Below are 13,396 nucleotides of genomic sequence, written 5' to 3'. Positions count from 1 at the left end.
CGGCATTGCTGGTGTTGAATTCTGTCCACGTAGCCAGTCTATTCAAGTTGCTCTAAAGCGCCAGTACATCAGCATCATTCCTAATAATTTTGTCCAACTTTGCATCATCTGCAGACAGCTGAATATCCACTTGCAGGTCACTCACAATATCACTAACACAGCAGTGGTCCTAGGACAGACCTTTGTGGGACTTGATTTGTACCTCCTCTCCTCAGAGACGTAGCTTCTCTATAACACAACCATTTGATATCTATTAAAAGCCAGTTTCTTATCCAAAATCCTTAGCCCACCCACAGTATGAATTTACTATAGGTTTACTAATAACCTTTCTTGAGCGGGAACCACATAACAAAAAAAATCCAGCTGATTATCCAATCCCATTTGCCGCAACTTACGCACCAAATTATTATGTGGTAGTCTGGCAAATATTTTTGCAAAATTCAGAAATATCATTGTATATGAATCACCCATATCTGGAACTGTAGTCATGTTATTATGAAATGCAAGCAGATTAGTGAAACAAGACCTTCCTTTAACAAGTCCATGTTTAGTCTATCTTTTTTCCTTATCTACCATCATATTATCTACAATGCTATTCAGAAATATCATTGTGATTTTTCATTGTTTCACATTTGTGAAATATCATTGTGTAACCATTTTATGGTTACATGTATTTTTTCTAATATAATATGATTATTATTTTAATATAATTTTGATATCATCAAATTATCAGAAGGTAATCATAAAATATCACTCCCACTTTATATTAAATACTTTTAATCTGCACGTCCTTTTTTTTGGTGGGGGGGGGCGGAACATGTACCAGTTTTATGTACGTAAGTATGTATGTATGGAATGTAATAAAATTTTATCGAAAGCGAAGAGTTCGATGCATTCTAATGAAATTGTTATTATTTATTTATGACTCACACCCAGAAAAGATTGTAAACTTATGGTATGTGAGTATGTGTGGGGGAGCTAGTTTTATTTATTTATTTATAATTTTAAATATTTAATTTATTATGTTATAAGCCAGAAAATCTGCTGTAATCTGGAACTGATGAGACATACAGGGTGGCCATAAATTAACTTTCCCTCTTTGGAGGTATCTGTAGCTAAAACTAATACATGGAATGAGACCACATTTTATATTGAGACTTTCGAAAGCATGGGAGATGAATTCCGCGAAAAAAAAAGATTTAGTACCAAAAGTCGCCGACAGGGGAAATTTTGGCGCTAGTGGAGCCGAAAACTCAAATATTTGCAGTAAACACAGGTAAAAAGGATTAATCAAATTTTACTGTGCATACGTGACAGCAGCATCACCAATTCCACTTAAAAAGGGATTGGGAACGTTCAAGCAGTTATTCGAATGATTGACGAATTGTGCTCAATATGCATCCTACCTTGCCTCAACGTGCTTTACTTGTTAAGTTATTTTACCTTAAACAGTGCAATGCCGTAGCGACCTTTCGGGAATTTAGAAGTCTTCATAACCTGCGTACAGGTCCTATGTCAGCTATACCACTGAGAGCTATGATTAAGAAGTTTGAAGAAACTGGATCACTAGGAGTTAGACTTGGCAGAGGACGGAAAGCAGTGCAAGAAGAGAGTAACAGACGTTGCTACTGCGGTGTTCGACGATACAAGAACCAGTACTGGTCCAGGGGACCCTGATTCTGATGAATACAACATTATTTCCTGTGAGTTCAATCACTAGATCAGTTTCTGTGTCTCTTGCAAGTTGTTTTAGTTTAATTATTATTATTCTTATTATCATTGTAACGCGCCACATATCCAGCTGGAATGAGTGACGCGGCTGTCGCTTACACCGTCGAAATGTTATTATTCCATTTTATCTGCCTTTAATGTAATTATCCGCTTGTTTTCGGCTCCGCTGGCTCCAAAATTTCCCCTATCGGCGACTTTTGGTACTAGATTTTTTTTTGTAATGATCTCCCCATACCGTCAAAAGTCTCAATATAAAATTTGGTCTCATTCTGTTCGTTGGTTTTTAGCTACAGATGCCACCAAAAAGGGAAAGTTATTTTATGGCCACCCTGTATTTTCTAATCACTTCAGGCTCCCTGTAATTGGTGAAGACACTAGACGATGGGCTTCATCTCCTACTTAAAGATATTCACAAGCATCCGTGCAATCGGTGGGTTCCAACCTGTAGCCTATTTGCTGGTACACTGTCCACTCGATTAACCAAAATCGCTACTAGGCCAGAAATGGATAATTTCAGATCATTTCCATATCTGTTTTTCTTACAACGCATGATAAATACAGCTGACATGGCGGACCTATTAGATGAATCGGGCATCGCCTTTAGTTTTGATTATATTCATTTAAAGAAAAAAAAACCGTATGTTTGATCAACCTCAACTTCGAGTTGAGGATGATCAAACACGACTGCTTAACTCCCAAAACGATTGGCTTATCGCAAAGCAAAGGACGTTCAGTAGGTCCAAGTCGGTTTGCGTTCATATGCCTATAAGAAAGATACTTTTTTGAACCACAGAGGATTCTCCTGTATGTGGCTCAATAAATATTTCATTAATTTCTCTTTATGCAGTAAAGTAACGTAAGAACACAGCTATGCCAAATTTTCCTTAATCCGGTTGACAACGAATTTAGTCTTGACCGATTTCTTTATTTCTCAAATTGGAATAATAAAATGAGATAATCTTGGCTTCTGTCGCGGTTCTTAGTTATAACTTTTCTTATTAATATTTTTTTGGGAAGGCAATATATTTGTTTAATTCCCTCACATAAGCACTGGAAGTATCGTTACTTCTGTCAGTATAATTTGTGATTCCATTGTGTTTTGACAGTCTACAGACAATTCATGTCATTTCATTTAACAAGGAAGCGAATAACATTGTTCCTCATTCAATATTCGGACCAGGCTTCATGCGATATGCGCCAGAAGGTTGATCCTAATACTGAGGAAGGTCTTCTTTCCCAGTATCACACTTATGCTGATTTCTTACGAACTTAGATCCCTGGTTAATCATGAGACAAAATAACATCTGATCCGTGAAATTCCTCGCTGTCCAGACACTTCTGGATTGGTTTTGCGGTATGTGCTGCTATCAGTAAAAAGTGTCTTCTCATTTAAAATTTCAGAAACGCATATGGAGTATTAGCTTTGCTATAAGCCATCTGTTCAAAACATTTTCGGCATGGGCCTTATTATTTCAACTGAAAAGTGACTGGATAACTACGTCACTCATATTCAAAATTTATTAATTTAAAATATATTTTAAAAAAACCTGCTTAATATTATCCAAGTACAATGTCCAACCCACTGGAATGTTTGAATTGTAATTTTGAAAATTTTTTATGTAACTGATGTTACAAAGCTGTACATATAAACAGTGAAGATGACCGACTGATATAATTTTTCTAGTTCTAGATTTGTTCAGTTCATAGAAGAAAAAAAGTTAATTAAGTCTCCCAAAGTTGACTTTTTTAAACCAGTCTTGCTATATATTTTTGCCGGTCGGATTAAAATCACTAGGAAGGCATCCGGCCCACAAATTGTAGGTTGCTGTAAGTAATAACTTCATTAATTTCTTAATGGAAGCCGCACCTCGTATTCTGCATTAGATTTATATACGCTTTGATTTGCGCGAGATTAGAATCCTCCTCTGATATGAGGATTTTTGAATTCTTTAAATGGCAGATGATTTTCATCGTGCAGCGTTCTCAAGTGGTTAAAAATATATATGCATATTTGGTCTCTAGAGCTAAAGAAATTTAATGTGTTAGGGATGGGCCTTAACCTAACACATTACTGCCTGTAGGTTTCAGTTATTCCTGATTGCTGTTGCTATTAATCGCACTCATGAAAGACAATCTAATGATTGTGTTTACTCGCCAATATTTAATTGTACATGGAAGATCATCCAATGATTACAAACAAATTAAATTGTTTTATTTATCTAAATGTAGTAAAGTTGTTAATAACACTTAGAAAAGAGGGTATTTAAACACACACACACACAAAATAATAATGTACAATAGTTAATATATCTGTATTTCAAATAATATAATGCTATATTTGTAATTTATATTTACAAATGTTTTAAGAATTTAGCTTTCCAGCACGAATTTTCATTCTTAGTAAACATTGTTATGCACAATATAGGTTGGACATTACTTTGGGTTCTCACCCTCTTTAATACAGAGTCACGCCCCGCAATTTGTAAACCACTGTTAGTAGATAATATTGTTTTGTAGCGAAATGTTTGTCAACAAATGTGTATTTTGATTTGGCATTTTCAGACATAAATTATCAAATGGCTTTAAGAAGGATAAAATATCGTTAAACTATGAAATACTAATTAGTTTGTTTTAAAATGTGGAGGCCCCCCTCTCGTATTTGCATTACATAGGTTCATGCGTCTGAACCCAAGACTAGTTCAATCTTTCTAGTGGAACAGAGCAGTTTGATGGCGTTTCTCATTGAGATGGGCGGTGGTTCTGAGAGTTCTGCCTTGCGAGGGTGGAGTTAGCGGGCACGCGCTGCTGACGGAATGGCTCTCTCCGTGGGCCGTTGTCTGGGGAGACCTCCTGCATGCAAATGAGCGTGAAGACATGTCAGCCGCAGCTGTCTGAAAGTTGCTATGGTTCGTGATTAATGGCGGCTCAGCGATAACTTTGGGTGGAGAGAACAAACTGTACCATCTCATGCAACTCTGGGAGGAAGGTCGTTGCTTGGAGAGCTTTGACAACTGACGCCACAGACGTATCAGTAGCTAGAGTTTCTCGTCTTCTCGTATTAGCTTTTTGAGCCAGCTTTGCGATAGGGTTGTTACTGTTGTCAAAACTGCAGCACAAGTTTTTTTGTTTTTTTTTCATTTTACTTTGATGGTGTAGTGCAATGTTATTCACAACTTTTCCCATAAAAACTCCTTAACTAATACAATTTGCACTCTTATAACTTCTTTTCATGTTTTGAAAAAAAAAAAAAAAAAAAAAAAACACTATCAAACTAAAATATTACATTTGATTGAACTTCCTTGTTTGAAGGGTTATTTTAAATTGCACAAAACAGGTGGCTAACGTGTAACCGAACAAATTTTAATTGCCCATTAAAAATATTATCAACATGTATCTTTAAACTGTTCAGCTGATAAATCATTCATTGTCGGACATTTTTTATCTCCTTTATTTAATTTTTAAAAATGGTATGATGATATTTGTTAAGTGAGTTTATTTTATAAAAAATTAAAAGAAGTAAAATATTATAAGTGGGCTACTTCGGTTTAATAATTGCTATATAATTTTGGTCTTTACGAGTATCAGCAACCTGAAATACGTCTTTGAAACTTTGTTAGATGATAATAAATTTTGTAACAAAGTGTGTGTGTGGGGAGGGGGGGGGACGCGTCACTTCGTTGCTTTAAGTAGAAGAAGGAAACTTATCTTCTGACTGTTTTAGAAATGCTTATTTTCAAAGTTTTTAAAATGAACTTTTTGTATTTATTATATTCTAGATACGCTGCATACACATGAATAATATTATAGCTTATAAATTGTATTGGTGTTTGCATTTCAAGATAAATCGTTTTCATATCTTTGCTTACTGATACTATCAGAGCACATACTTGGCTAAAGAAGATTATTTATGCGAGTTTTGGGGTGGCAACAGACGCCAGCTCGGCTCGTATTACTAGCGGATCCTCACGTTAACTTTAATCTGGGATTGCAGGTTGTCAGGTAAACGTCGCCAGAGATGGGAATGTGCATTAGGTGGTCGTTTCATCGGTGTGTTCTGTGTAGTTAAGCCTCGTGCTGGCAGCTACATTTTCCATGGGCTTCCGCGAACTCCCGTTTGCCCAGCGGGCATCCAGCACGTGATGGCGGAGGAACAAGTGAAAGGCTTCAGCTGAGCTTATTTCCTGTCGCCCTCTCCAGCTTGCCCAGACCAAATCAATACTTGGCCTGGCTGGCTCTCGCCAACACGCCAGGAGGTTATTTTTGGTCAACCCCCGCAACACTGGTAGAATAGAGTTGCCTCTTGGCTACCCCACGTTCAGATGCCATTAGCACTGGTGTGTACTCTCTCTCACTGTTCTCCATTTCCTTGTAGCCTCAAGCCCAGAGCACGGTGGAAATCCAGACGTGGCCTACCCATCATCTACTTCACCCCATTTTAGACCCAACATGCAAAGTCCAGGCCCACCTTATCAAGGTAGGTGCCTGTTCTTTTCATTACTTTTTTTAAAAATTATCTTTAACTTTGTTTACCTTCCAAGCAGATATGCAACTTAATCTCATAGAATAGCATTTTAAAATAAAAGTTTTCATTTATTTTATTTATTATATTTGTTGTTGTTTTCAGTGTTCTCATCCATAAGCTTATTACCATACTAAATAAAATGAGAAGTAACTGCCACAAAGTTTATAAGTCTGAACTTTACAGAGGTGCTGCCATTAAAACTTATGAAAGTTTTTATATATGAAATGTTTTTAGCCACTTGTTGCTAAGTTACAAAACAAGTGAATTTATGATTTAATACATGATTTTCAAGGATATCATGATCCAGCATATTTCTTTTGGTTTTTTCCCCCCCTTTTTTTTTTTTTTAGCGCACTTTAGCAAATGCCATAAAGACTGTTCAATACATTTATTCGAGGATGTGGGAAGGGTATCCAATCACTATTTAGTTTCTTTCTTTCTTTTTTTATTTTTATTTTAAAGAGAATCAAAATTGATCTTGTTAAGAAATTATTTTCTAATTGAACAAGAAGCAATATATTTTCCCATTCTCTTTAAACCTTGTTTTGACAGATTTATCAATGGATGATTTTGATCATTTGTGTTCCTCTTCTGATACATGAATTTTTAATGTACAATGAGAATTTGAGGTGTACGTATCACTTCGATAATCAGTAAAAATCAGTACAAGTGGCATGAAAATAAAATCATAGTATATTTGTCATCAGTCTTCTTCATTTAAAGGACAGTAATTTGGAATATCGTGAAAATTAAATTTCCCGCGAAGTTAAAGATTGTGCAAACTTCCTCATCTTCAGATCTGTATTGAATATACCGAAAGTCTTGCGATATCTTTTAAAAGTGTTTGCAGTTGATAGGTCGTTAACGAATATAATATTTGAACCATCTTTTAAATTTTGTCTTGTAGAAGTTTCAGTGATTATTTTTAACAAAGGTAAACTGATGTACTTGTAATTTTCGCAGATGTACAAGAAATTTACCCCAACATTCTAGTGCTTATTGAAATTCTCCTATACTTTTGTTTTTATATAATCCTCTCATTAGACACTTAAAGGAAGCGTTTGAATTCCGTTTCTAATATCAGAATGCTTTTTGGCCCATTACTTCACTTAGGTTTTGCCATCTGCAAGTGCAACAAACTAATGCACTTGATTATATTTGTCTTCCCTCGAACAGTGTTCTTACCAATATCACAAAGTGATCAGTTTATATATTAGGAAAGTGGAAAATTTGTGGAAATATGTGAAATATTCTTAAAAATTTGTAGAGAACTTCACTAATTATAATATTCATTCAGTAAAAGTAATACTTTTACGGAATGAAATGTATTAGTGAAGTGCAATATTTTGATTAATATATTAAAAAGTATACCACTTGACAATTGGAAAATCTCCAAGTTGTTCCAGGAAAGTACTACTCTCTACATTCTGACATCACACCGTCCTAGAAAAAACCCTCCGTCACAAAATTTTTCAGACTCCCCTATAAAAGCTTGATACCAAAAGGAAAAGGAATTGATTGTTTTGAATTGTAATCGTACGTAAATATATAATGTCGCGAAAAATTAAACCATTTATCGCTAAGCATTAGAGAATTTCATCATATAGAAAGAAAACTTATAGGCCAAAGTGTAGTCTTGTCTACGACTGCACTGGTTTGATATCTGTTCAGCAATCTTTAGTGTGTATGTGGTTAAATGCAAAAATGAATTTAGTAGCATATCCATAGCATTCCATACTTGATAGGAATTACTTATTGAGAAAACACTGCATAGTTTCGTTATGGTAAAATCAATTTGCACATGCTGCCAATTTTTTTTTTTTTTAAATCACAGGAGAAAATAGATTATGCCAGTGGCCATTATATTATTTATTTAAATTTCAGCCAAGCCTTTAAATAGTACCCTACATGCGAACCAGCATATTAAAATGTGTTAAATAGGTGATATATCCAGTTAACAAGTAAATAACTGGAAATAGCGCTCAGAGAGAAATCTCACGTTAGGTGCTGAAACTGAACTCGATTATTTAAGTCTCTTTTTGTTCACGAAAGTGGACAGAATTGTAAATTGTTCAGATGACGTCATTTCTTTTTCAGAGAGTGATCTTTAAATATTGATGAAGTGGACAGGAAAGTGGAGATTTAAATTTTTTGTTAAGAATTTGTGCGATTTTGGATAAAAAAAAAAAGTAGTATTGGATAGATATAATTTGAAGCTTATAATTATCTGACTTTAGATATAAAAATTTTGGTCTTTTGTTTTATAATAAATTTAATTTAAGGAGTCATTATGAACAAGATAACTAATAAAGCCGAGACGGTTGTCTGTTTAATTAAAATGAGCTTCAGTTGTAGGATGAAGGTTAGTTTCTGGGAAGGGCATTATTTAATTCTGGCTCCGAACTTGGATCTCCCCATTTGTAATGGATGTTAAGAAATAAAATATGTTGAAGGATTTTAACTCATCGTACGTGTGGAACCATTTCAGATCTGAATTGGTTGAGATATAACCAGTTCGGATTGTTAGTTATAGCTGAGCCATATTACTATTGGAGTCTAAACTAAACAACATAATAAGGATAAATGTAATTGAAATTTACATTCCAGTTTGTTCTCGAAATATACAACGTAGATAGCCGAGTGCTGTTGCATTTGAATGAGCCATGCGTAATAGAGGGAATAATGAGAAGTTGGTTAAGAAAAAAAAAAGTCGACCTAATATTGAATAGTTTGTTTAAAGTGTCTTTAACAAAATATGTATGCTTGCATTTAATAGATTTGTTTCCCATTCGCCAGTGAACATATAAAAGCAAAAGAGTTTTTATTAAAATCTGTCCTCTCTAGATGAATTTTAGATTTTAATAAAAATTTCGTATCTAAATATTTATTATATTTAGAGGTTTATTGTATGGTCTTAATTTTGATTTGAATTGGGTGGCTTTTAGTGCCAAAATATCACAAATGATTCGAAACAGAACCTAGGGTTCCTAGAAATACTATTACGAAACACATTTTTTTTGTTTCGGATCTATTATATACCTGTTTACAAGAGTATATATATATATATATATATACACACAAAGACCTTTCACAAAAGCATCTGGTCAAATGAAGGGTAAGTTAAATAATGCCAGCTGAGGTAATGGAATTAGAAATTAATATGTTAAAAATCTCGAGAGATTAAAAATTCACAATCGTTTTTATTAAAGTAATGATGACAGAGGAGGGCTAATATAAGTAATTAGCATACTGCTGAATACGTTGCTATTGTTAATTAATATCCCCTTAACTTTCATCAGGAAAAGTACAAGTATTGTGTATGATTGAAATACAGTTTACTAATAATATTAATTTTTTGTGTTGAACATAAACAAGTGTTGAAAATGTCGAGATTGTTATTGCTGTTTGCATGTTATTATTAATTGTCATTCTTGCTGGTTATTAATATTGGAAATTAATATAGTGATCATTAAGGTTAGGTGTGGAATTACCACCATGGCTATGTGGCCAGTATTTAGTATGTACAGTGTATTGTGTTTATTGTCCCTTTTGTGGGACAATAAATTTATGAATTGTTAAGAGATTGGTAGTTAGCGTATCCGCTCTCCAGCCAAAAGGCTGCAGGTTCGAATCCCGCCATGGGCATGGATGTTGTGATTGTCTGTGAAAGTACTTGTGGTGGTAGTCGGCAGTAGATGGCGTTAGTGTTAGATGATGAGGGTTGGTGGAGTAGTGAGACGAAGAGCTGTAGAGTAGATGCCCTCCCTCGATGAATCTGGACTCCCTGGAGGTGTGATGTAATAATAATAATGTACAAAATTCTTCTTCCTTTGCGCGTTTATCCCGCTTCCAATGCAGGATCGGCATGTTACATTACATACGACTTTGTTAGTACAACCCCCAACCGGCCCGCCGCTGGTGGGGGGGGGGGTGTATTTTTGACTCTGACACCGTGTGTTGACTGGTCGGTTTGCCTTTTCTTAGGGACGAAAAACCCGAGTTTCCGGGGGAGGACCCTCTACCTCCGTATGAGAATGGCTATCCCATCTTTCGTCGAAAGAGACCAGACCTCACGTCACCGACGGGAATCGAACCCAGGTCTTTCCGACCAAAGGCTTCGTCCATACTGACTGAGCTATGGAAGTTCCTGTATATATAAAATTATTGATGAAACCAAATTTTAGTGGAAAAAAAATAATGAGAGTAAAGTGAAAGAGGTTGTCCTATGAGATGCGAGGCTAAGAGTCGAACATTTTGTATTAAATTTATCAGTTTTGTCGGACTAACTGCAATGGTATGATTCGGTAATATAGCCTACCTGCCGCTTTTTTCCTCTTCTAGCAAAAGGTTAGTCAGTCTGGACCGTTGATTTGGTGCACCGGATTTTGGCCGAGGTGTAACTTTCGTTTACCGTTAATATATTGTCTAGCACAGATCTGTCTCTTATGACTGTTAAAAACAACCCCTTTTCCAGGTCCTGAAGTCCACGACTCACTACAACTATCCTTGGCATTCGTAACCATAATTTTAGGATCAGGTGGCTAGTCAATTCTCTAAAATGATATATATATATATATATATATATATATATATATATTTTATGTAAAATTGCATCTGTTTTCGAGGTCGGTTTTCCTGTCATGGGGGAGAAAATTTTGAGTTTCGGAGAGGGGTGGGGCCCTTACATCCCCAGCACGAGACCGTCTAACTTAACTACAGTTGAAAAGCCGTGGTGAAGGTTCTTTGCTTCGTAGACGGGATTCGAACTTGGGGCTTTCCATCCAAGGAGCTTCGTCGAAATTAACTGAACTATGGAGGCTGTACATATGAAAGTGTTAACTGTAATTTTCCCAGATTCTCGGTTACCACTCTATCACAACACTTTCGCTGCTGACAAGTGGCTAGTTTATTGAGTATACCTTGCTAATAGCGAATTCTCCCCCCCCCCCCAACTTCTTAGAGCGTGGAGATCAGGAGCTGGGTAAAGCATTTCACAGGGTTGTCCAGTTCATGCACATTCGATCCAGTCGTACTTCAGATTAAACTATAGCTGCTCCCTCTCCCTCAAATTGTTTTATTCTCTCTCAGAGATACTCCTGGTTGAGTTACAGAGAATTAAAGTATGGTAATGTTATCCTAATGCTTCCACAACGGCTCTTGAACCAGATATGTCTAATTATCTTGCTATAATTATGTTACCTCTGAGCATGAAGAGGTGCATCTAGCGACCGTTTTCACATAGGCTACAGCATCAGATGTTATGGCAACGGTATCAGAGATACTGATTTCCTCAAAGAAGATGCATCCATATTATAAACATAGCCTGCAAATAAGCCTGTAGTGTGATTGATTGGGTTCATTTAATTATGCTGTTTTCGTCATAATTGCTATGTTTTGAGTGGAACAAACAGAAACTGAACAAACTGTTCCATTTCATCCACTCGAAACAATGTAGTTTTACTTACGTTCATAAAAAGGCTACTTTATCGACTGGTAGGTGTTCACTATCGCTACTCCTCTACCAATAACTGCATGATTTTAGTTGACAGAGGTAAAACTAGGGAGTATCTGTTTTAGGGCTATCTGTTGTTAGGAATAATAGCAAACCGTATTCATAAAAACTTTTGTCGAATAGTTCATTAACACTTACACTGTTGCCACATCTGTTTTGCGCCATGTGATGTATTTGCTAAAATCTGTGCTGAATGTCTTGTTTATTCGTGCTGTTTAAGCAGTTAATGCTATCGCATTATGGATATCGTCATCTGGCCAGTTACTAAAGGCTTTTGTATTTCCTGAGAAATATTAAACTGTAGTGAAAGAATTTATGAAAATATGAATTGTGTATCAAAAATATGAAATCTATGAAATATGTATAAATTGTATATGAAATATGAATTGTATATAAAAAATATGAAATCTATGAAATATGTATGAATTGTATATGAAAAATATGTGAAATATATATAATGAAAAAAATTATATATGAAGATATGAAATTGTAATAAGAAATGTTATGTCCCCATGGATATATTACAGCAACAAGATATTTGCTTTATGTAAATAATGCTGGATTATTTATTTATTATTATTTTTTTTTGACTTGCAGTTTTGAAATCCCTAGAACTGCTAAATGGTACTTATTTTGCTTTGTGACAACGCTACCGGTTTAAATACTAGGTGCATTTAAACCGGTAGTGCAGATACTACCGATTTAAATACTAGGCTACTAGAACAAAGACTGCTTTTGGTTGTAGGAAAGTTTTTGTAGACCCTTTTATCATCTGGTTAGTTGATCTTTGGAACAGGCAAGTAGATTTTCTTTCCAGAAGCTCGGGATTTTAATCCCGCATTTCAGAGAATCATCCATAGAATTTATTGTTTCACAAAGCATTGCGTGTTTAGGTTCACGAGATGGTGGTAGTTGTCTGCCGTATTCTCATCCTGATGCGTCTGAAATCATCGATAGCAGTGGACTCATATCGCTGACAGCTTAAGGAGAGTTGCTCACTGATTTCCAAAAGTTTGTTAGTGCTAAAAGATCTCTATTTATTCCTCTGTAAAATAAAAAGGCGTTAGAGGATATATATAATTATTATTTGTAAAATTGTTTAAAGGGCAACTTATAGTAAGAGAACCAAAGTGTTATTTATTGGGTCATATCCTCCAGTGATTTGTACCTCGAACGCTACATCCAGTACTGATTTGCATACTAATTAAGATTGATACAATGATTTCTTGTTCATTATAATTAAAATCGAATGTTAGCATTGTAACGTTGATGTTTCTGTCCAACATGCCATCAGTTTGTTGTAGGTTCTGCAGCCCCTCGTATGTAGTAGCAGGGATTTATGTGCTTCTTTTCCTAATTACTGTTCATGGTTTCCTGATCCAAATCCTCCACTTTATACAAAATGCACAACCTCCATCTAAGCTATATTTCTCCAATAATACCTCTGTATCTCAGGCGGAATCGATAGACCTAGGTTCGAATATATGCCGTGAAGAACCTTTATAAGGTTTCATCTTGAGTTACTGGTCTCACACAGATGTAATCGTGTTTTTCTTTCTGTAAACTCGAAATTTTCATCCTGCGAAATAAGAGAACCTGTTAGAATAACATGCAATTACGAACATAATACA

At 35.4% G+C, this 13,396-nt stretch overlaps 1 protein-coding gene across 3 annotated transcripts in view; it reads left to right on the top strand.

Annotated features, from left to right (window-relative positions):
• Nucleotides 1-13,396, top strand: part of LOC150102912 (uncharacterized) — a 536,005-nt gene that overhangs the window by 242,577 nt on the left and 280,032 nt on the right. For all 3 annotated transcript variants that reach the window (XM_090397626.1, XM_090397627.1, XM_090397628.1), the window contains one exon: nucleotides 6,104-6,205. In XM_090397626.1, the coding sequence (XP_090253752.1) occupies nucleotides 6,104-6,205 (102 nt within the window). The remainder of the gene's footprint in view (nucleotides 1-6,103; nucleotides 6,206-13,396) is intronic.

Source organism: Typopeltis vanoorti, chromosome 9 (assembly GCF_054136105.1).
Source record: "Typopeltis vanoorti isolate ZY-2024b chromosome 9, IOZ_Tvanoo_1.0, whole genome shotgun sequence".
In the NCBI taxonomy this organism is placed as follows: domain Eukaryota; kingdom Metazoa; phylum Arthropoda; class Arachnida; order Uropygi; family Thelyphonidae; genus Typopeltis; species Typopeltis vanoorti.
This window is presented reverse-complemented; position numbering and strand designations above follow the sequence as displayed.